Source organism: Venustampulla echinocandica, assembly GCF_003357145.1.
Source record: "Venustampulla echinocandica strain BP 5553 chromosome Unknown scaffold_3, whole genome shotgun sequence".
Classification (NCBI taxonomy): Eukaryota; Fungi; Ascomycota; class Leotiomycetes; order Helotiales; family Pleuroascaceae; genus Venustampulla; species Venustampulla echinocandica.
In genome coordinates, this window is record NW_022474208.1 from 315,396 (window position 1) to 339,021 (window position 23,626).

Below are 23,626 nucleotides of genomic sequence, written 5' to 3' on the forward strand. Positions count from 1 at the left end.
ATTATATAGCATCTCGCACTTATACTATGAACACCTCGGCAAATCCCCAATGTGGGGCTTGGAAGATATTTCTATCGCCGGCTCCAAATGGCCGGCATCTCATCCGGTATGTTCACCCAGCCCCACATTATCGAGAACATCCGGACTCTTAAGGGAATCAAATAAAGCCAGGTGATAATTCGCAGGTATCTTCTCTGCCCCTCCATCGCCTTACTCCAAAAGCTTAATCATCAAAATATATTCTGTCCTTGGGCCTGGAGTCGAAGATCGCCGTGGTCCTCCTCCCCCGTTCTGCACTTGAACTTGAACATCCGACATCCCTCGAAATCTGTGTTGCCGAAACATCTGCCATATATATTTCGCGGGGTAAATATTATCCCCGATCTGGAAAAGGAGAGCCATTTTTAGAGGTATTCACGTGACATCCCACTATCAGGGGTACTTTATTCCCCTTGTTGCCGTAGCAAGTCCCGCTGTCCCCCACCTCACGTCCTGACGACGTAAGTCGGACACCAAAACCCTCCGTTGTGGTCCGACGTCGGTCAATTTATATATATACGTAAGTCAGGATTGACCAGTTATTCTATCCTGTGTCCAAGACTTGGTGTGCTCATCCAATCCACAGTTTCCACTCGTCCAGGGCGTTCTCCAGTGTCTTCATATTCTATCCATTGTTGAAGGGGCCTCAACCTTGCGCTAGAAATTGTGCTTCTCAAGTATCGGTTTTGCAAACGCAGGCCGGTTATACTATAAGACATTCTCTGTGAAAATGGACAAAAATTTACGTATCGTCATTGTGGGGGCGGGTAAGTCTCCCGTAAGTATCCATGTATGAACAGATTTGCTGAGTTCAGATTTACAGGAATGGGTGGCTTAGCCACGGCTCTCGCCCTGGCGAAGAAAGGATTTACCCAAATCGAGGTCTATGAGACAGCATCAAATCTCGGCTTTGTGGGAGCAGGAATTCAACTTGCTCCAAACATGGCCAGAATATTGGATAGATTAGGTGTCTGGGCCGACATCGATAGGGAGGCTGTTGTAGTTTCAGAAACAAGCATTAGACGTAAGTCCTCTCCTACTTGTCCCAATCTTATAACTTATTGATGAAAAACAGAGGGCGATGAGGATAAAGAACTGGCCCGTGTCGATTTGGGGTACGTCAAGAAGCAATATGGATACCCGCACATGGTAGGCCATCGGGCCTCGCTCGCCGGTTCCCTATATGAAGGGTGTAAAAATGAGCCAAACATCAAATTCTATTTCTCAACCTCGGTAGAAGACGTAGAGTCGTTCCTCCCCAAGCCGTCTATCATCATGAAACCCCGCAACGGGGAGCCCTACACCGTGAAAGCGGATATCCTTCTCGGTGCCGACGGAATAAAGAGCAACACCCGTACCGCAATGCTGAAAGAGATCAATGCACCAGATGCAAAGGTCCTCGACACAGACCAAGCAGCATACCGTATCATGCTCCGACGTGAAGAAATGGCTCACGATCCGGAACTCCTGCAACTGATCGATAGGGATGTCGTTACGAGGTGGATTGGCGAGAAGCGTCATATCATCGCGTACCCCGTTTCCAACAAGACCATCTATAACATCTCTACCGCGCAGCCAGACAAGAATTTTGCGGCTGGTCCATCGGCAACGTATACCACAAAAGGATCCAAGTCTGCGATGTTGGGGACGTTTGGTGATTTCTGCCCGATGATCAAGAGAATGTTAGATCTTGTGCCGGATGGTGATGTTTGTGAGTGGAAATTGCGGGTTCATAGCCCCCTTCCTACGTGGGTCCATGGCTCTTTTGCCCTCGTTGGTGATGCATGCCATCCCACGCTTCCACATCTTGCGCAAGGAGCTGCGCAGGCTATTGAAGATGCTGCCGTGCTAGGCGTTGTGCTCGATAAATGCCCGGACTCGGGTCCCGAAAGCATCAATAAATCTCTCCGTGTCTACCAAGAGCTGAGGAAAGACCGTGCAGAGACACTGGTGGAGCTTGCGGCGGCAAATGGAAGGGACTTGCATCTCGGAGCCGGGTCTGCAAAGGAGGAGCGCGACAAGAAGTTTGCAGCGCTCAAGGACAAGCAAGGTGCGGTGCCAGATAAGTGGGCGGATGCGGATGTGCAGAAGATGATTTATGGGCATGATTGTATGAAGGAAGCAGAGGAGCAGTACCAGGGGCTTTTTGCGAAGCTATGAGCTAGTTGTTGTGATGTGCTATTTTGGCTTGGATATCCTCCTTGGTGGCCCTTCATATTGTGGAATGGCAGATTAGAAAAAGATCTGCGTACCGATTTTAACTTGGGGACAGGAATCATGGCGCGCACGATCGCTTTCTCATAAAACGCCTGAGCTTTTCGCGAAACTGTGAGCAGGCACTAAGCTAGGATGATAGTGTAAGTTTGGCTTGGATGACCTCTTTGTTGTCTCTCGGTTTTCAGCCAGCAGGGTAAGTTTTTGGGAAATGTAACAACAGATTTAGTAGGCTCATCAGAACTGCCTCTGCACTTTGCCGAATTGTGTGTTATTTCATTAGCTGTAAGAATCCCCTTGGTTCCGATGTGCTCTTCTTCCTATGAGAAATGATAATGACTTGGAAGAATACATTATTTGCCCAGACTGAAACTTCAGGACACTCCTAAGTGTCAAACTCGCCAATGCCCCAACAACACCGTTTGAATATCGATCAGTCGTCATATTCCCATGCTATGCTTGTTTTAATCCATTTTAACCTTACACATAGCCCACGCAGTAACACCACTCCCCCGTATCGTTGTCGGATAAACAACACAAGACGATACCTCCCTCCGATGCTTTAATAAATGCCAAAGTTGAAGAATCATCAAGCAAAGCGACGGTCAGTCCTGGTACTTGATAATGCCTTGAAGAAGCTCAACATATATTTGAAGGGTTGTAAAAGGCTGTAGAAGCCAAGACCATCCTCAAAACTTGCCTCTCAAGCGAATTCAATAGCCAAGAGCATGAAAAGAAAGCGAAATTAGAGATCCCTTATGTGCGGCCTTAGCAAGAAGGATGCGGATAATTAGATGCTCCAACTCACATTCAACAAGCCCTTACCTTTGACGCTTTGAGAACATTTCAAAGCCAAATCGCAGAAAAGGTGTAGCAACAGTAAAGAGAGTGACCAGTGGAAATGGTATGACAACTTCGTCAAATGCTAGCCTAGCTTGGGTATATTGTAAGCAGCTGTTAAACGAGCAAAACACTTACTCAAATGCCATTCGCACACGCTAAAATGCCCAACCCTATATATATATATATATATAGATACCCCGAACGCCATGCTTATATGTTGCCATCGTCCCCATCCTGTCCAAAGCATAGACCCAGCCCGAACTGAAATTTGAGCATCTAACACCCATTCATAACATCACTTCGACTTCTACCTCTGGAACTAGATATCTCCCGGTCCCCATTGGTCAGATTGCCATTGACCCCTTGCCCACCACCCAAACTCGCCGTCAAAGCATCCATCTGCTTCTTGGTATGTTTATGCATACTTTGGGCGTATGTGGAGAGAGAGTAGAAGGAGTCTTCAATTGTGTTGTTATATGTTTCGCGGATGGGTGTAGTGCCATTAGTTGACATTTGTGAGGTGGTGGTGGCAGAAGTCGTCGGCATCTCGTTTAGTATTGGTTTTGCGTTGATTTCCGTTGCGTAAGAGGGGTTGGTTTGCGGTTTGAGGAGAAGCGACGTTGGCGTGTGAATTGAGGCGCGAAGCAGGGGCCGAGGTTGAAGTGATGGGGTAGGATTACAGAAGAGAGCAGAGTGTAAGTGTATATTTGGCTAGTATAAATGGTACCTGAGGTGGTTTGGCATAGAAGACGAAGGTGTTAGTGGTAAATAGATATAAGATCCTTGGGGAAGTGGTGGGCTTAATGGACTCTAGAGATGGATAGTCGCTCATCCCCAGTGGGTTTCACGCATGGGGGTTTGATGGACGAGTTGATCGATGCAAGTTAGCGCACGCGCTGGGAATGGTGGACATTGGGCTATGTACGTATGTCGTCATCCTGCCTCATGGAGTCATAAACAGGACTTGGTTGCACTTAGGAACTCGCCCATCACTTACCGTTTTGCTATCACATACCTCAGTCTACTCGAGCATCTCCTCCCCCCAATTATGAGAGACCACTTTTGCACCCTTGAACGCTACCCACCGCCCAGCTTCCTACTTTCGTAACCACGCAGCCTGCACCGTAGCCATGGCCCGTAAATCTGTTAAGATATGCGTCACAATCATCTACAGTAACTGTCCAGCATATTTCAGTCAAGGAAAAGGGGGAAGGAAAGCAGGGTAGCAGCGCTAGAGAGCAAAAGGAATGAGTTTGTAGATCATGACATGAAGAGGCGTCATAAACGATGTCATGAGGCGGGAGGGATAGAGTAGCATAAGAGCAGCTCCCGTGCTCCTCTTCTGAATTTGGCTAGCATGAAGATAGAACAAAGTACTTGTACCCTCCACAAATTGTATACTTCCCGTCGCAGTTGTTGAGGCACCTCCCTCGCTCGAGTCCATGGAAAGATATCAACAAGGAAGGGTGCTGGGAGATGTTCGCGGGACAGCGCTAATTCTGTCCTTCCTTTTCCGGGATTTGGTGAAGACGGGTGAATCTAAACAACTTGGTCATATCCAGGAGCTACCTGTTTCTGTTAAGCTGGCTGAGACAGTCCTGCAGCCTTTGAAATCACTTCTTGTTGTTCACATCATACCCACCAAGTTAGTGCGGACAACGGCTGCCAGCGGTGGAGAAGCCCCAGATTCTCAAAACAAGGATTGAATTGCATCGCAACCCTGTAGATATCATCCTTTTCCCCAAACTCGTACTGGTACGACCTGGCAGGATGACAAAGGTGTAGGTGCAGCCTGTACAGAGTGTCTTTGAATGAAGCCACGAAAATGCAAGAAACTCGGAGAAAATTCGATCGATAGCGCCCTCCCTCTCGGTCTGAGACTCCGAGTGTGGTGCGAGCAGTAATTCGTATAAACGGGGGCCATATACTCTCTATACGAATGACAGCATACAAAGCCCCTCCATAAGGATTCCGTCGCAGTGCCTCATCGCAGTGCCTCATCGCAGTGCCACTGGGCTGTGGTGTTGTTGTCGTACCAAAACAAGGGCGTAAAAGGGGTTCCTTCCCTATGTCGCTACGTATGCCAAGCATCATGCGCATTGACATCATGCTGACAGTACACATGCTAACCGTATCCATAGAAACCCGGCAATCCAGCGGGAGTGGCTTGGTGGCTGGACCAGGTACAGATTCAAACGGAAAGCACCCGAGTTGCCCCGCTGGAGATGGTCTGGGTGGAATTGGTCATATCTTCTCAATTAACTGAACTGATACGAGACACTCTACTCCACGGTCTCCCGCGACTGTATTCGAAAACGAGCAGCGAAGTTTTATGACGATACAAGTACTTGTATGAATAACATATCCTAGGATGCTGGACAACTCAGATCCGCTCCAAACCTCGCTCCCTGCTATGATGGAAGGGTTCAAGTGCCACTGTAAGTCTAATCACCTGGAGCCCACAGCCCGTATTCTACAAGTCCGCTTTCCCAGCCTTCTTGTACACGTCCTGCTCCCATGCCTTGAACAGAATATTGGTCTTGATGTCGCCACAGGGAATGGTTTGGCTTCCCAAGATGGCAGATATGCCTGCCTTCCTATCAACTAACCAACATAAGTTCGGCAAACCACCCCAGTTCATCGACCCAGCTCTGCGGCGATCCGGCATATCTGTCAGGTAAATCAAGCCGCCGAGACCAAACGTGACGACCGTTCCTGGTGGGACGCCGCCGCAGATCTGATTGAACATGGGAATGGCCAGGTTCTCATTGAGGGCTTTCTTGGACTCTGGTGTAAGCTGATCCTGAAACATCATATCAACGGTTCCTTTCTTGAGAACCTTCTCATCATCTGAAGCAAGACTATGCAGCAGCTTCTGGTAATCGACCGGATTGCCATAACTTCCAGCGCCGCCGTGGCAACCAGGAGTATCCCTATTCCAAACACCATCATCAGTATATACCATTTTGCCCTCTGGGTTTAACGCGCTACCCCAAGCGGCGAGACCGCCACTGCGCAAGCTCATATCGGTAAATTTCTCCAGAATAGCTGGTGCTTCGTTGATGTGGAAGGTCATGCTCTTAACTCCCAGTGGGCCCCAGATCTTCTTGTTCTCATACACCTCGAGTGTCATACCAGATAGGCGCTCCACAATCAACCCAGCCCAGTCAAGTCCTGCGCCGTACGCCCATTTTTCTCCGGGTGCGGCTATGAGGGGGTCCCTGTGGGCTACCGGAACCGTATCCCTGATGAAGAAACCGGGCGTGTATCCCTCCTGGAGACGATATTTGGCGAGAAGTGGATCTGGTACGGAGTAAGCACTCGATCCAATATGATTCAACGGTGGCACTCACTCATCGAATTGTATGCAAGGCCGGATGAATGGGTGAGAAGATGTCTGTTATCAAAAATAAATCTCCATATAGATTTACCAGTAGATTCAAGCGTACCTCAGAGTAATGGTCTTGGTATTCTCGACCAAGATCGGCTTGTCAGTACCTTCGTTAAAACCGGTCAAGATCTTTAGGCCCTTGAGTTCCGGTAGGATTGCTGTAACATCGTCATCCAAACTCAACTGGCCGCGCTCAACAAACTGCATGACAGCAACTGTCGTGGGCAGCTTGGTAAAAGATGCCAGCCACATGGTGGCATCAAGCGTCAGAGGGTCGGGATTGGAGGGATTCTTGAGAGAACGATGCCCGAAGGCTTTGGCGGAATAGAATTTCCCTCCATTTGGTTAGCTATCACATCTATTAGACACAACGAAAGCAACCAAACACAAACATACCTTCCGCATCTCCAGCCGCGAATATAGCCCCAGGGATCTCCCTATCCTTAACGGCCCGGTCAATTCGCTCGTCAAAAGTTTCACTGGCCATGCTGCTAGATGTATCCTTTCTAACGTCTTCAGGCCTTCAGTGACTCAAGATCTCAGCAACGTCCAGACCTCGGCTTATTAAATGGAACAAAGGGGAGGGCCGCCTGGCACCTACACCGTCTCACATACGCCCGTAAACGTACGTACAAAACCACGAAGTCAGCCCTAAATCCTTACAGAGCCGAAATCCAACCAACGACGACGCCATACCATGAACCCCAGAGAACTTGGCGCGCCCAGTACCCGTACTGTGCCATGCTAATAATTTTGTATGGCAATTCTGTCGTACTTGTCGTACCAGTAAGCTTGGACTTGGGCTCAAGTGCCTTGCCGCGGACCTTCCCAATTTAGCTATGACTCGTCCGACAGTATCACGAGGCTGCGGAGCGAAACTGGTGAAACATAGCATCTAAGGTGCTCATACTACGAAGCACAGTACGTACTCCGTATGGACGTACTTGTAGTGTAGTATATGCTGAGTCGTGCTATCGTTACTACGTAACTTACGAGGTACTAATGTGGTAACTTGATAGGCCTAATAATATACCTGCCGATGAACCTCAGGCGAATCTTGTGGGACCTATCATAACCACTGGCAATCAAGCGGAAAGTCTAGATGGGATTCAGGGTAAATGAACCAGTGGCGGAGGGATGGTAAATTAGATAGCTATGAAAGCCGGGCTCGGTAAGTAACGGTGGCCTTTGGCGCTTTTCCGTAGAATGAACAAGCCGCGGAGGAAAATGATGGATATCTCTCTTGAGGAATAGGTTTGGTAGATATGTCGAGAAGGAAATCAACCATTACAATACAGGGAACCTCTATGATTCGGTTCCAACCCCCAGCCTTTACCAGAACGCCTTGCCAATGCTTCATCATACACGCATCGTGCTGCACTGCACGGTACCGTTCAAACAACGCAAACTGATAATACAACGGGCAGAAGGACTTAGGTCGTTCTTCATCCCATCCCAACATACTTGAACCAGTTCGGTCGGCAATCTTCCTTCAGCAGCAAGGATTCTCCGTCTGTGAGCCGTCCTGTCACGCAGCCTTTGCATTTCGGCGAGTTGGGACAGTTGAAGAATGGGATGTGTTGATATCCGATGTCGCGGAACCTAACGGGGGCTTGGTTAGTTGAATGTTCTCGAGGGGTTGGGAAACAGTAATCTTACCAATGGACCTTACTTGAATCTTCAAACAGACCTACTGCGATACTATGGACGGGCGCATCGCCCCATCTCTCATAGAAGAAGCCGCCGGCGCGATCAAGATGGTTGAAATAATCTTCGTACGCTTGACTACGCCAGAGATTCATATCGGCAATCTCGAAGTTCGACCAGAAATGACAGGTCGAGTACCCGTTCGCTTCTTGATTGTGTTGTGGTCTTCTCTGGCTATCCGTCAACCAATCCATCGCGTTATTATCATTCATATACTCCGGGTGTTGTGCCAGGAATTTGACCGTCTCCGGCCATAGTGTAGGGATCGATTTAGGGGCGTCGAAGAGGGAGATGGTGAACCCATAGGTTTTGTTGTTATCCTGCATGTATCGAAACACATCGTAATCGACGTCGCAGAAGAAATGAACTTTAGGCTCGACCCGCCAGTAGAATTGCGTGTTGGCTAATGCCGGGTGTTTGTAGAAAAGGCCACTATTCCAGCGACACATTTGGTGGTACGACTTCATGTTTCCATATTGGATATCGTTCTCTTGTAGGATCTTGGCCGACTCGGCGAATATTTCGTCATTTATCCAGGATGGAACGTCCCAGTGCTCTTTTGGAATCACCTCTGCAATAGCAACATTGTTAGCCTCGATACAGATCAGGGCCAACAGCGACACGTACCGTATCTGCATTCTGCTTTCGTCTCCGCTTTCGTGAGCCTCTTGAACTCCTCTGTAAATGGCTTATCGTTGAAAAAAGTCCAGGGATAGTTGAACTTCGAATTCCAAGTCCTTTCCAGGTCTTGCATTGCTTGCACCATCCCCTTAACCTCCTCGTTGCGTACTAAAGCCAGAAGGGTCGCATTAATTCGCGCCGTGCCCTCAGCACCAGGTGCATATCCTTCTTCCGCTCGATGCAGTATCCCTTCAGGTTCTCCGGTAACTATATCGTCATCAGTACAGCCCTGGACAAGGCGGAGGTTGAAGTTAAGGGGCACATACGATCTAGATTTGGTTCCCTATCCATGTTCTCGAGCGTGTCGCCAGGACCTCTCTGGGCCCTCTCCGGACCAAACACTTGGTACAGGAAGAAAACCCATAGTATTATAGCTGCCAAACCCAGCACCCTAATCGGTCGTGCTACGGCCATGTTGTGATGAGGATTGTTTGTGTTTCGAAGGGAGTCTTCTGCCGCGCATAACTTTTATCCCCTTTACAGCAATCCTGCGGCTCTTGCCGACCGAAACCCAGAAGACGTCGATGTCACCGAACCCTTGCAGATAATTGGCCTGAGGCGCCAAAGTCGCGTTCCAGTCGCGTCCACCAGCTGTCGTCGACATGTAAAGCTTGACTTTCTGGATGCTCATTGTTCATATATACTTGTACAATGTGTGACGCCCCGAGTTATGGCGCATATAGCGAAGCTTGGTGCTCTGACCGATGAGCTGGTAGCATTGTTGACTTCGGCTTCTGCAGATGTAGGCATTCTAGCTATCCCATTGCATTGCATCTCTTCTTCCATTGATTTTACTAACACGCTAGATAGGGCGAACCCGCAAAGTTCAACGCTCATAAAGAGTCTGCCCTCCGAGCTCTGCGAAATCATAACTATCCGCGGACGAATCAATTCGATGTTTGGAACCGCCTGGATGGCCTGGACGAGAAATTCCGCGTTTACAATGAAGACCAGTTAGCAGACGCCCTGAAAGAGCGGCTTCAAAAAATCTCAAGATTGGAGGGGAAATGGTCATCTGAGATATTACATTTGCTTCTTGAGCTATCCGATAAACCGCTTGCAAACTCCAAGCTCAAAGACCTCGACTTGTTAAAAGAGCCGGAGCCGCAGACGGAGACCCCGTTAAGATGGAAGGATCTCGCTGCCAATGATCCTCTACTTCGGGACAAACATGTGTGGCGAAACGTAGATTTTGGTGCCGAGAGCTCTGATGAAGATGGCTTATCTGATATATCTATGCCAACCGAGACCACCACTCAATCAAGCGTCGAGGATGATGTGGACATTCATCCCAATGACCATGTAGTGGACGTTTCCAGCGAGGAGAAATTGATTGAACTACGAGAGGCCCAGTTCTGGCTCAAAACTCCGAGTATCAATGGGGTCAAACTGGAAACGGTAAAGAAACCTATCACAGAGCTCCAGGCCATTCGTGAAGTCCTGTTCATGCTCGCCGGATTTCCAACTTCGTTATTTGAAGTAAGGACTGAGGGTTCTAAGATTTTTGAACCTTGCAAAGGCTATGCTCTCAGGCATGCATCCCCAGATTCTTTCCGGAAGTTGCTCAAGTCTTTGGCTGCCGATGGCTCATCTATCACCTTCTTAAAGTCCTGGGCCATTCGCCCCCAGCACATACCATTGCTTCAAGTCTTTCAAGCCGCCATCCTGAAACATATTGCGGAATTCGATGGTCTGCTATCTCGGATTCAGGAGCGCTTTGTTGACCCTGCTGATGATGTTGTTGTTAGTCTTTTACTTGTTAAAGAAGAGATCAGTTCATATATAAGATCGTTGATCTGCTTGTCTGAACTCACCAAGAGACTGGATACAGAACCATACGCGCATGCTTTTCGATACTTAGAGATGTTATATGAGCAGGCTAGCATCTCACAAATGGGTGGCGACGAAGAAATGTATGCCTTCATGGGGACGCTCTTCTTCGAGTGTTTTCAGGTATACCTCCGTCCGATTCGGACCTGGATGGAAGAAGGGGAGCTAGAGAAGGAGGACAAGGTTTTCTTCGTTGCAGAATCTTCAGGAGAGATGGACACATTATCCATCTGGCAGGCTCGATTTAAACTTCGTCAGACTCAGGATGGTACATTACACGCTCCAAACTTTCTTCAGGCCGCCGCTGGCAAGATTTTTACTACAGGCAAGAGCGTCGTAGTTCTCAAGCATCTTAATAAAGTCTCTTTGATGGAATCTTTTGAGAGGATCCTTGAACCGAGCTTGGATTTCGCAACATTGTGCAATCCCGCGGCCCTCCAACTGGTGCCTTTCGTCGAGCTCTTCGATGGAGCATTCGATGCCTGGATTCGAAGCAAACATCAATATGCTTCATCCACCCTTCGTAAAATTCTCTTCGATCAATTTGGGTTGTGCTCTTCGCTTGATGCCCTTTCTGGAATTTATTTCATGGCTGATGGAGCGCAGGGGTCAGCATTTACCAACCCCTCGTACGACAAATTGGACACTCTGGATGTTACTTGGAACGACCGATTTGCACTTACTGAGCTTGCTCGAGGAGCTTTTGGCACATTGCCATCCGTCAGTCCTGATCGTCTTCGGATTGCAGTTTTGCCTCTGAGTCGAAAAAACCAGGATATCGGAAGATGCAGGAGAACTGTCAAGGTCTTGTCGATCATTGAGCTCAAATACCAGCTCTCTTGGCCTATCCAGATCATTTTGACTCCTGACACTATATCTTCCTATCAGCGGATATTTACCTTCCTCATTCAGATTCGCAGAAGTTCCCACATTCTCTCCCGCCAACGATTAGCAACCGACCTTCTTACGATAACAAGCAGCTCGGACGAACGCTCTCTTTATTACTCACTCCGTACTCGGCTGCTCTGGTTCATCCAAGCGCTCTATTACTATATCTCTTGCCTTGTACTGGAGCCAAGCTCTTGCAAAATGAGAGAGGATTTAGAAGCAGCCGTCGATATAGACTCTATGGTCCAAGTCCATTCCTCATATATCAAATCCACAGTCAACCAAGCGTTACTTGGCAGCAAACTGGAGTTGATTCACAAAACTATTCTCAAGATTCTCGATCTAGCGATCAAACTCGAGGATGCACAGGCTGCTAACGCTGCTGGGGCTAAAGATACCATGGACCGACAACAGGAAATGATGGACTTGTCAATGGCAAGTTTAGGTTTACATACTCCGCAGAAACCACGCCGCCCGTCAAAATTCAGCCCGAGGAATCTTAAGGTGGCTAATCCCAAGGATGAAGCCTCCAGCGACGACGAAGAAAAAGATATCGATCTAAGTATTCTCTCATCCACTCTACTCGAAGGTGATGAGACAGAACTATCATATTTTGAGAAGCTTCTAGAAATGAGAGCCGACTTTGATAGATTGGTGCGATTTGTGGCGAATGGGTTGAGGGGTGTTGCTAGGGCTGGTGGGGGGCAGGAAGCGAGGAGTTGGGACACGCTGGGGGAGATGCTCGAGGCTGGGCTTGGGGATGGGAATGGATCGATAGGACGATCGTACTAGAATCCCACTTTAAATGGAATTCAAGCTGGCAGAATGTCCCTGCTACGGGTTTTAGCTCTAACTCACAACTCTCAGCGACGAAAATAGCAAGTTGAAGACTTTATTAGATGCCCTCCAGGAATTGTTTGGGCATAGGTGTTCTTAGTACTTAGGTACCAGGCCCCTAAGAATATATTACTCCGTGGTCCGCACAACGTGATGGACAAAAGTGCATCATCACATCCAGTTCTAATGCTGGCCCGGTATACCGAATATTCTCATACATATAAATAAAGCAAACCTCAAACACTCACACAGTCCTATGATGTTCAATTAAGGTATAAAACCCTATGTTGCTTTCACTCGCCAGGTTCCATTGGTATGGAGTACAAAGTGTAACCGATCAATCAGGCTTGCAGCACGCAATAATCGGGTATGTGAGACAGCGTTAAACGTGTCGATCCCATCCATCCGTTTTGCGCCTCCTATCCCACGGATCCCAATTGCTGCTTTCAACTCCAATATCACGCTTTCACACACACGAATGTCGCGAGGTTTCTTCCATTTTCACACGACGACCTAGGTTCAGTGTACGAAGCACTCGTATTTGATCCCGGCTAGCGATCTCCGAGCCTGCTTTGTAAGATGGCTTTATTTCTTATCTCCGCTCGAGGTGCCCTCGTGCTTATCAATTCTGTTGAATTGCGTTCTGTTGTTCTTCCTTGGAGTTCCCATATACACCATCTATTTATATTTTATGTTAAATATGTCAGGTCTTGAATATGAATATGTCTCCCGAGTGGATGAGACAGGAGCCAACACAGGGCCAAAGCCGCCCTTGGATTTAAGTCATCATTACTCCAGAGTTACCCAGCAGAGACATGCGAGTGACATGAAGGACTTCTACAAGTATTTCCAGATTCCTGGCATTGGAAACCTGGCCGGTGGTAAGCCCCATTTCGCATTGTTGATTAACCAAGGGGTTTCCCGTTTGACTTTGAAATCGCCCTGCTACAACCTCAACTGACTTGTTGGTGCCATACCTATTGCAGGCCTCCCAAATGAAGCACTCTTTCCATTTGACACACTCGAAGCGCAGATTGCACGACCCGAGCGCTTCAAGCCCACACCCAATGATCCAAATAGCTCCAGCAAACTCGCTCACAAGCTTGCCACCACCTCGATCGATAAGCCTCAAAATGCTCTAGGATCGTCCCATCTAACGGTTCCGCACACCTCTGCGATCCAGAATCTACTAGAAAAGATCGATCTAGCAACTGCGCTTCAATATGGTCAGGCACAGGGTTATCCGCCGTTATACTCCTTTCTCCGACAATTTACACGTGAGAATCTGCACCCAAACTGCCCATACCTCGATGGACCCGATATCATTCTTACAAATGGGAATACGGATGGGTTTGCGAAAGCAATCGAGGCGCTAAGCAATATTTGGATTGAAGAACGGGATTGGATTAGAGAGCGTGAAGGCTTACTGTGTGAAGAATTCGCGTATATGAATGCAATTCAAACGGCGAAGCCGAGAGGGTTGAATGTTGTGCCCGTCAAGATGGATCTAGAGGGTATGCTGGCTATAGGTCCTGGTGGCCTAGCGGATGTCCTCGAAAATTGGGATGAGTCGAAGGGCAAAAGGCCCCATTTGATGTATACGGTTTCGTAGGTCGGCTTTCCTATCAAGGAGGGCGTACTATTAACAACTCTCGCAGCATTGGCCAGAATCCTACAAGTGGGACACAGTCGATTCAACGCCGAGAGGAGATATATGCTCTGTGTAGCAAATATGATGTTATAATAATCGAAGACGAGCCCTACTGGTATCTCCAATACCCTTCGGCAATAGGCAAGGAAGTTGAAGCTCGTGGAACGACTTTTCCCAAGGCTCAAGCCCCACACAAATTGGGGAAATCTACTGGATATCCATTTCTCGACAGCCTTGTGCCTTCCTATGTGAATTTGGATCACGATGGACGAGTCGTCCGTTTGGATACATTTTCCAAGACCGTAGCACCAGGCTGCCGATTAGGATGGATCACCGCACAACCTTCAATTGTTGAACGAATCACTAGAATTACCGAGTCATCGACTCAGCAGCCCTCTGGATTCGTGCAATCTGTAATTGCTGAATTACTTATAGGTCCTCAACCTGCGGCTGTAGAATTTTCCAAGAAATCCAGGCTTGAGCAGCGCACGTTTTCAGGGTGGCAGACTGACGGTTGGGTCCGCTGGCTTGAGGGCCTAAGAGGCGCTTATGAGCGCCGCATGAACGAGATGTGCGATCTTCTCGAAGCCGGCCGCTTCCAACTTAAACAGGGTACACCGATCAAATCATCGGATAGCGATTGGGCTGTTATCTCCAAAACCGAAATGTACTCGTTCGATTGGCCACGTGCGGGGATGTTCGTCTGGATCCAAATGCACTTTGATTCCCACCCGCTATGGGGGCAGCTCGATGGACCACAGCTGGCCACGGCCTTGTGGGCGTATTTGACTAGGAAGCCATTTTTGGTCCTAGCTGCTCCAGGGGCGATTTTCAGTCCTACGCCAGAGATCGCGGCAGAAAAGGGCTGGCAGTTTTTTAGATTGTGTTTTGCCGCTGTCGTTGAAGAGGAAGTTGAGAGATGCTCAAAGAGCTTTGCCAAGGGTGTGAAAGCATTTTGGTTGATTAAGAGTAAGGATGAACTGGATGACGATGACGAGAGTAATGCTCGGGCTCAAGTGATGCCGGGGGATTTAGTGGATTTAGGTATGAATTGGGCTTGTTAACTCCTCTAGCCCCCAGGTGCAGAAGATATCAATGGCTTTGTTCCAAATTCACGATATGAGCTAATATACGCAATTTACGTGTGATATTATTTCATAGCCCACACAAATAGAGATACCTTCACGACGGGAACGCTTTTTAATGTTGATTTGTTATAGTCCCACGCGTCCCACATATAGCAGTCCCCCACCAACCCTTCCCCACATCACAGGTATAATAATAACTGAATACATTACATATGTAGGTACCTAGGTAGGTAGGTAAGTAAGTGGTACGGAGTACGCACAGTTCTGGTAGTCGAGCAGATCAACCATCGCCTCCCCGAAGTTCACCCGCCCCCCACGGACGCGATGAACCGCCAAATACCCCTCCACGTCCCTTTCTCTTCACACAACTCCAACGTCACCGAAGCTCCTAGCATCGATCATACAGAGCTCCACGGCACCTGCACAGCGCTGGACACAAGCATGGAGAAAATCACCGACAAGATCGCGGCCTTGCCGCCAAACACCAACTACTTCTCCCTCGAATTCTTCCCTCCCAAGACCGCCATGGGCTCCTCCAACCTGCGAGCCCGACTCGACCGCATGTCGCGAGCCTTGCATCCCCTCTTTGTCACAATCACCTGGGGAGCAGGCGGATCCACGGCGACGAAATCTCTCGAGCTGGCCGAGCTATGCCAACGAGAACTCGGCCTCACAACATGTTTGCACCTTACCTGCACAAATATGAACCGGGCATTGGTGGATAAGGCTTTGGAGGATGCGAAGGCGCTAGGGATTAGAAATATTCTTGCTTTAAGAGGGGATCCGCCACGGCCTGACGAGTACAGAGAAGCCGAAGAGCAGGGTCAGACCTCCGAAGCAATGAACGAGGAGTTTGTGTGGGCAATCGATTTGGTGAAATATATTAGGAAGCAATATGGCGACTATTTCTGTATCGGAGTTGCGGCATATCCGGAGGGCCATGCCGATGAGGGCGATCCTGCGGGACAGTCTCTGGAGCATGACCTCCCGTATTTGGTGGAGAAGACGCAGGCCGGCGCGGACTTCATTATGACCCAGTTATTCTTCGACGTGGACGCGTTCGACAGTTTTGAGAAGAGGCTAAGGGAGCATGAGAGCGAGGCCTTCAAGACGATCCCAATTATACCCGGCATGATGCCTATTCAGAGCTACCAGATGATTAAGAGGACGACAAAGCTTAGCCATGCAACCCTACCTCCGGGTATTGTGTCGAGATTAGATGCAGTCAGAGGTGACGACGAACTGGTGAAGAAAGCTGGGGTAGATATCCTCAGCGAGATCATCACACATATCAAAAAGACACCTTCACCAACTCCCAGAGGGTTCCATTTCTACACCCTCAACCTCGAGAAAGCAGTATCTTTTATTCTGGAACGGACGGATCTAATACCTAGTTCGCCTTCAGATATTGAGTCTGCACAGTTTGATCTTCCTCTACCATTGCTCACCATTAACGGTTCACAGAAACCATCCCGTCGAGAGAGCTTTGCAGGCTCTGACCCACATAACCGGGTGATCACCACCACACCAGAAATCTCACACCCAAATTACGAGACCTCAGCCTTGCAGGCCAGTGAGCCTGTGGAGCCGATTATTAGCCGTGCTAACACACTGGCAATATCGGAAGGGGAGGGCAGCCTGGGCCGGGAAGCAACATGGGATGACTTCCCCAACGGAAGGTGGGGAGACGCCCGATCACCGGCGTACGGTGAAATTGACGGCTATGGAGTAAGTCTCCATATGTCTGTCAATCAGGCCATCAAACTCTGGGGCTACCCAACCTCCGTGTCAGACATCACATCCCTCTTCATCCGACATATCGAAGGCGAGATTTCCGCCCTACCTTGGAGCGAAGAAGGTCTCAACGAAGAAACCAACACTATCAAACAGCAGCTCCTCTCCATTATTAAGAAGGGCTGGTGGACCGTCGCCTCCCAACCAGCTGTCAACGGCGTCCCCTCCTCGGACCCGATCTTCGGCTGGGGTCCCAAAAATGGCTTCGCCTTTCAAAAATCATTCGTAGAATTCTTCCTCCCATCTAACGATTGGAAAGATCTCCACGCAAAACTTACCTCCCCCGAAGTCGCCCCCCAAGTCTCCTTCTACGCGTCGAACATCAAAGGCGATTACCTATCCTCAGTGACCGGCGACGCGAGGGGCGGCACCAATGCTGTTACTTGGGGTGCGTTTCCGGCCAAGGAAATCGTCACTCCTACAATTATTGAGGAGGTTAGTTTCCGGGCGTGGGCGGAAGAGGCGTTTGGGATTTGGGAGGAGTGGGGAAGGGTTTATAGCAAGGGAAGTAGGAGTAAGGAATTGATTGAGCAAGTCAGTAACGATGTGTGGTTGGTTAATGTTATCCATCATGGGTTTGTGGAGCAGGAGGCATTATGGGAGTTGTTGCGAGCTTAAGAAACGCACAATTTGGCTTGCCAGAAGAGTATGATGGCAATGGCGTTTGGGAAACCATTAGGCATCTGTTGGAAATTTATATTGTTAGCATAGCGTAGGTATGGCAAGGGGCGGCATTAACATGGCGTCTTGGCTTTATGTCTTTCTCCCTTTAATTTTCTCTTGCTGTCTTTCCTAGTAAATCTCGCTCGAGTAGTTCAGAGAAACGACGCTTTATTAACACAAATTTGTAGTTGTTGACTCTACATATCAAGGCTCACATTATATGTAGTAATAGATCGGGGCTACTACATGATGCTAAATATCCGTTGAGGATATTGCTATCTATGCGTCTATTACTCTCCGCTTGAGTCATTCTCAAGCTAGGGCTATTAGGGTTTAAGTTAGTCAAAGAGACAGTAATATTTGTTATATTGGGCGAGGTATTTGTGGTCGAATTAGCAGTTGAAGTGGTAGCTAAAGTGGCTGGATTGTTAGTTAAGGTGACTCAAGATGGGGAGACCGAATTGGTCGAATTAGCTAGAATGAGCACTAGCGAAACAAGAACAGTCTACACTTATGATATATACAAAGCAAAGCCTTACCCAACCTAGTTAGGTTGTTTACTTTCGGCTGAAACTACTTTGCTTAATCTAATTGAGTAATTTGCTATTAGATTTTTAAGCTGTTCACATGTTATGAAAACTAGAACTCTAGCAGGTAGGACCAGCGGGACTTCGAAAGACGATTAAAAATGTGTGATTTGAATTAAACTCGGACAGGTTATTTCCTTGCCACTCCTGTTCGTCTTCTTTCACTGATAGGCAATAAAATCCCCAACCTTTACGTCACGAAATGAAGCAGCGCAGACGTATTTGAAAGCAGTTCTGTTCTTGCTATATCCTCCCTATGCTCCATCACAACCCGCCCATAATCTCATGCCATTTTCACTATTCTAATTGACTTCAATCAAGCCAGGTCCAAAGACAACAGGTGCCTTTGCAATGTTGTCAGGGGATGAGAAATCAGCTGAGGCTGAGGCAACAGCTGCGATTGTCAACCCATTGCCAAATGTTGCAGCATCAAATAGAAAGGGTGCCTCGAATGAGACAGTGTCGGTGTTGACTTTGACGTTGTGAAGGTTCTCTGTGACTGGTATATTCTGTTGGTTGATATATGCAAGCTTCAAGCCGGTCCAGTCAGATCCCCACTCAGGCTTAGGACCACCCAAAGGAAGTTGGAAGCTGAACTTCAAGGTTGTTGGTTTGGGGTTTTGCTGGAGGCTTTTAAGTGTCTCACTGTCCACAGTGAGAGGGGAAAATATCTTGAGGTCGATCACATTAATATTCGGGCACGAGTTCGGGACGACGAAGTTTTGGTTTATGGCTGAGAAGGTGAAGTCTCTAGTACTAGTCGTTAGAAATGGCAGGGCACTGGGGATTTTGTTTCCGAATTGGCGAAAAAGCCCGTTCTGCTCGCCTTCTTGGCCGATTATTGCCCCTACGCCGCGGATAAGGCCGATATCGCCATCTGATCCTAGTTGGGATTGCACATCTTGGAGAACTCCAAGGGCCATATCGGTAAAGGTTGACGCAAGGCCGATGGCGTCGTTCAGGTTGGAGACTGGGAAGTCGTAGTGGCATGGCTGGATGGGGTCGGTCTTGAAGTGCTTAAGGGCGTTGTTGGCATCCAACGTATGGAGTTCCTCTTGAGCTTGTATGGCGATGAGGCTGGCCAGGACAGATTTCTTAGTGCTGACGTCGTTGATCTTATACCCATCCACGTTATTGGTAATATTGGCAATAAGCTCAGCAAAAAAAGCTACCTCGAAGAGCTCGTTGAAGGCGATGAGGCGGAGGCTCGTCAGCGTATTCTGTTGGGCGGTGGCCGGCGGAGCGGTATTTGGCAGGCTGCCGTGTGCTTGTGTCTCAATGGCTTTGATCTGGTCATTGCTTGGGGTAGGGAAATTGTTCTTCAGCGGGTTGTTGTCATATGAGAAAGGGGTTGCCGATGTCATAGTCGAAAGGCACCAGAAGGCGATCAAAGAGGAGGTAAGAGTAGAGAACATGTTGTACTCCTGGTTTGACGACGGATCTAAAGGAAATGGAACGCAGACAAGAGGATGTAGGAAATTGAAAGGAGTGGCGATGGGAAATGACTGCGGTTGCAGCTGCGAGGGCAAGTGGATATAGAATTGGATAGATGATGATCATGATGAGAGAGCCGTATCCTGCAACCTAGCTGACGGAAGGAACTCTCCTTAAGGTAAGAAGGTATGCTCGTACGCAGTACCCGTAGCCCCGACTGCCACGGGCATTATACACCTGGGCACTTCATTGATTGTATGGCTGGACTTCCAGCGCAAAAAATAACTAATAACTTGGTTGTAGCATTGCCGACAACTTGAGACTGTCAAAGGATTGGTGGTCAGTCATAGAACAGCAATCAGGGGAAGTAAACCCCATCACTGCCTACCTATACCCAACTGAGGTATTAGTTCTTCGGGCCTCTCTGCTACTACGAATAGCGTTGGATCAAGCTGTAAGAGTAACTGGCTAAGTCAAGCATAGGGGGACTACCACTTATTATATAATATACTGGTGCCAAAGGGATAACCGAATTGATAGATGGAGTTGCAGTTGAGGGCGCGGAGTGGGGTGTTACAATGTACCTCGGCTGGTTTCACAGGATACAACAGCCTCGTTGCCCCTACGCCAACATGGTCTCTGAGCTGTATATGTCGATAAGCTACATGCTATCTTTTGGGAATTGGAATTGGATCACTTGAACTTCCCGGGTCACTCGCTATGAGCTCCCAATCTCTCTCTTCGCCTCCATTGACGGGGCTACGTGTCCTAGAATTTGCTGGCCTCGCTCCAGGTAAGTCGACTTGTCCCCATTTCCTTCACTGTTTCTCCGCGAGAACATGAGCGTCCATCTCTAACATACCGGCTTTCAGGACCATTTGCAGGCCTTCTCCTTGCCGACAATGGCGCCTCAGTCCTACGAATCGACCGGGCCATCCCCAGCACAACTCACACTTCCGCATCGGGGGCTCCCCCACCGCCACCAACAAGTGATCTTCTCACACGACACAAATCCTCAATTGCCGTAGATCTCAAGTCTCCTTCGGGAATCGCCTTCATCAAGTCTTTGGTCCCACACATAGACGTCATCATCGATCCTTTCCGGCCGGGGGTCCTGGAGAAGTTGGGTTTAGGTCCTAATGTGCTACTTAGACTCAATCCCAAGGTTATCCTGGGCCGCATGACGGGCTTTCGCCGCGATGGGAAGTACAAAGACATGGCAGGCCATGATATAAATTATATTGCTGTCTCAGGGGCCTTGTCGATGCTTGGCCGGAAGAGCGAGAAACCTCTCCCGCCCGCGAATATTCTTGGGGATTTTGCCGGCGGCGGAGCCACACTCTTTCAAGGCATTTTACTGGCCTTACTCGCTAGGGAGAAGAATGGGAGAGGGCAGGTCGTCGAGGCAAATATGGTGGATGGGAGTTCGTATCTCGCGACGTTTCCTAGGATCTTGATGAAAACGATGATGTGGGATCGAACCAGGGGAGAAAATACACTCGATGGTGGCTGCCCTTGGTACGATACTTATGAGACCAAGGATGGGAAGCACATGGCAGTGGGAGCATTGGAGCCGCAGTTTTTCAAACTGTTAGTAAAGGGCCTAGGGCTTCAGGGGAGAGGCATTGAGAAGACTCGAGAGGATAGGAATACGTGGCCCGCATTGAGAGAAACATTCACGAGTCTTTTCCTGGAGAAAACGAGAGCGGATTGGGAGAAGATTTTTGACGGCACGGATGCATGCTGCACTCCAGTCCTTGACTACCCTGAGCTGGAAAAAGATCCTAGCAGAGAAGGGGACCAACGGCCAGCAGTTACACTTCGAGAAACACCTAGCTTTGCTATCTCTCAAGCCCAACCATCTCGCGATCCATCAACCGGACAAGGAGCGGGGGTAAGAGGCGGAGGTTACAGAGGGCATTCATTGTATCCCGGCCAAGGAGGAGAAGATACATTGAAGCAATGGCTAGGATGGCAACGTGGCAAGGACTTCGACGTAGAGAATGGTGGATTGGCGAGGAAGCCATCCCTGAAATTATGATTATGAATATTGGTCCTATTCGATCTGTCTGTCAGAGGATATTCCATTTCCGACATACCGTCTAAACAAAAGTCCTAATCCGAAGTTTATGCAGTTTTCCAAATTCTGACAAGTGTCTGGAGAATGTCCTAGGCCGTACACGTCCTAATCGGGGTGTTGCTCTCATTATTATTCCCGACTCCCATTCCTAGCTCTTTATCCCAAGATTAATACGCCCATATGTTCAGATATCCTTCCCATTCCATTCTAGTCGCATTAAGCAGAAACGATATCCGCATCGCAAAAGAAGCACAGAAAAGTCCACTGTGTCTGTAATTGTCTGTTAGTTGGGAACATATAAGGAAGTCTTCATATATCCCCACTCACCAAACCCTCTTTTTGAGCTATTCATTCAACACCATACCTTACGAAGGACTAGGCGGTGGATTTGGAGGAGGCGAGGGAGGATCGCCTCTCGACATGTCGATCTGTCCAGAGCCAGTCTTGTGGTTCGACCTCGTAGTTTCTAAGTCACTATTCCGGCTTTCACATCGATGTCCTCCCTTTCGCCGGAGATTCTTCGTTGACACAGCCATTTCCCCTTTCTTTTAAAAGTTTTGACGGATATATTTGCCTCCCTTCCCGATCCACCTCTTGCCCTCCAACAAATATCTGAAATAACGGATAGGTGCTCTCTATCAAGTTGAATATCTCGCTTGCAGGACAAAAAGCAAGTGTGCCCGGTGTCAGCTCGGGCTATCTCGAAGCAATGAAGGTTGAAGGTGGCTTGCGTACGACAGGATATTTCTTTTCCAGAGGATTTGATCGAATATGATAAAACGCGACCTGGACTTTCACCGCTTCTTAAATACTGCTTCTTGCTGATTTCCTACCTCCCCACACCATTCAATGACCGTCCAGTCATTTCTTTGGAACGAAAAATAAAACGGGAGTGTTGCACTCCAAACAACTGAACACTTGTCACTGAACTCAACGCATCCTCCCGGCCGGGAAGGTTGAAGGCCCACCACGCCTCACTTGAGGCCCAGTATCTGATATGGAATGTCTGTCTCCCAACCCAACACAACGGCCTGCCCATCATTCATTCGCTATTATTATCAGATCCTGTAAGCACAGACAAAGGTTCCATACATGTCAATAAAAAATGGGAATGGGCATCCGTGATGAGGCTCCATATAACATGCAAGGACCCCTTCGCTCTCGAATATGCCAGCACAGCGGCCCTCGTACCAGATCCCCACAAAATCAAGACATGTACGACAGAGATCTGATCAGTGCGACCTGCCTCGTCCCAGTCCCCGGTGCACTAGAAAGTCTCCGTTACACGCATGCGCAGCCTTGCAGCCCGGACACGCCCCCGAGTGGCCGCCCCAGAACATCCACCGCACATCTGGAAATCAGATACGGGCCGCCATGCGAGGCGGACGCGTTGAACCGGAAGTCTGGATCTCTCCCCGGGGCGGACGGCCTCGGAGGCGCTTAAATGCCAATGGCGGCGTTCTACCATTTGTGTATCCTTGGGCTAGGCAAGCCTTGATGCCCAAGTGTATGGATTGTATGGATTTCTTTGATTAGAAAGGGATGAGGGGGCTATGCAGGGGATGGTGAAATATGCAGGATGCCCCCGTACAGTAACCGGCGGGAGCATTATTTTGGCTGGCGGAGAATCAGGTTCTTGGATTTCTATTCGCAATTATGCTTTCTGGTGTGGTGCTTTTGTTGGGCATCAGGTATGGATGAATACGACGTGCAGAGAAGAGGATGGTCTGACAAGGTACACAGAGCAAGGTTGAGAAGAATTTTACCACACAGGGAATCTCTTGTAACTACCTATCTATTTGTCTGGTTTGAAACTGCTGGCTCAGAGACGGAAAAATGCAAATAAAACAAGCACATCACCCATCAATAAAATCAACTCTCGCTCCCGTAGCAAGCAAG

General features: G+C 48.6%; 7 protein-coding genes across 7 annotated transcripts; 5 read left to right on the plus strand and 2 right to left on the minus strand.

Annotated features, from left to right (window-relative positions):
- Positions 1-769: 769 nt before the first annotated feature.
- BP5553_05728 (uncharacterized protein) lies at positions 770-2,199 on the plus strand (the record flags this gene model as incomplete). Its single annotated transcript, XM_032014351.1, has 3 exons — positions 770-806; positions 863-1,063; positions 1,115-2,199. The coding sequence occupies 3 exons, from the start codon at positions 770-772 to the stop codon at positions 2,197-2,199; spliced, it is 1,323 nt and encodes a 440-aa protein (XP_031869032.1).
- A 3,370-nt stretch (positions 2,200-5,569) lies between these two features.
- On the minus strand, positions 5,570-9,289 carry BP5553_05729 (uncharacterized protein; the record flags this gene model as incomplete). The annotated part of the gene is made up of 10 exons (XM_032014352.1): positions 5,570-6,399; positions 6,450-6,493; positions 6,546-6,822; positions 6,884-6,993; positions 7,151-7,221; positions 7,272-7,365; positions 7,952-8,089; positions 8,147-8,765; positions 8,822-9,082; positions 9,142-9,289. The coding sequence occupies 10 exons, from the start codon at positions 9,287-9,289 to the stop codon at positions 5,570-5,572; spliced, it is 2,592 nt and encodes an 863-aa protein (XP_031869033.1).
- Positions 9,290-9,545: 256 nt separating this feature from the next.
- BP5553_05730 (Spindle pole body component) lies at positions 9,546-12,385 on the plus strand (the record flags this gene model as incomplete). Its single annotated transcript, XM_032014353.1, has 2 exons — positions 9,546-9,617; positions 9,686-12,385. 2 exons carry the CDS (start codon positions 9,546-9,548, stop codon positions 12,383-12,385), a joined length of 2,772 nt encoding a protein of 923 aa, XP_031869034.1.
- Positions 12,386-13,130: 745 nt separating this feature from the next.
- Positions 13,131-17,581, plus strand: BP5553_05731 (uncharacterized protein; the record flags this gene model as incomplete). Its single annotated transcript, XM_032014354.1, has 4 exons — positions 13,131-13,311; positions 13,417-14,038; positions 14,089-15,125; positions 15,441-17,581. 4 exons carry the CDS (start codon positions 13,131-13,133, stop codon positions 17,579-17,581), a joined length of 3,981 nt encoding a protein of 1,326 aa, XP_031869035.1.
- A 934-nt stretch (positions 17,582-18,515) lies between these two features.
- Positions 18,516-19,628, minus strand: BP5553_05732 (uncharacterized protein; the record flags this gene model as incomplete). The annotated part of the gene is made up of 1 exon (XM_032014355.1): positions 18,516-19,628. The coding sequence occupies one exon, from the start codon at positions 19,626-19,628 to the stop codon at positions 18,516-18,518; it is 1,113 nt and encodes a 370-aa protein (XP_031869036.1).
- Positions 19,629-20,367: 739 nt separating this feature from the next.
- BP5553_05733 (Alpha-methylacyl-CoA racemase) lies at positions 20,368-21,688 on the plus strand (the record flags this gene model as incomplete). Its single annotated transcript, XM_032014356.1, has 2 exons — positions 20,368-20,440; positions 20,520-21,688. 2 exons carry the CDS (start codon positions 20,368-20,370, stop codon positions 21,686-21,688), a joined length of 1,242 nt encoding a protein of 413 aa, XP_031869037.1.
- Positions 21,689-22,832: 1,144 nt separating this feature from the next.
- BP5553_05734 (uncharacterized protein) lies at positions 22,833-23,171 on the plus strand (the record flags this gene model as incomplete). Its single annotated transcript, XM_032014357.1, has 1 exon — positions 22,833-23,171. The coding sequence occupies one exon, from the start codon at positions 22,833-22,835 to the stop codon at positions 23,169-23,171; it is 339 nt and encodes a 112-aa protein (XP_031869038.1).
- Between the last annotated feature and the right edge of the window lie 455 nt (positions 23,172-23,626).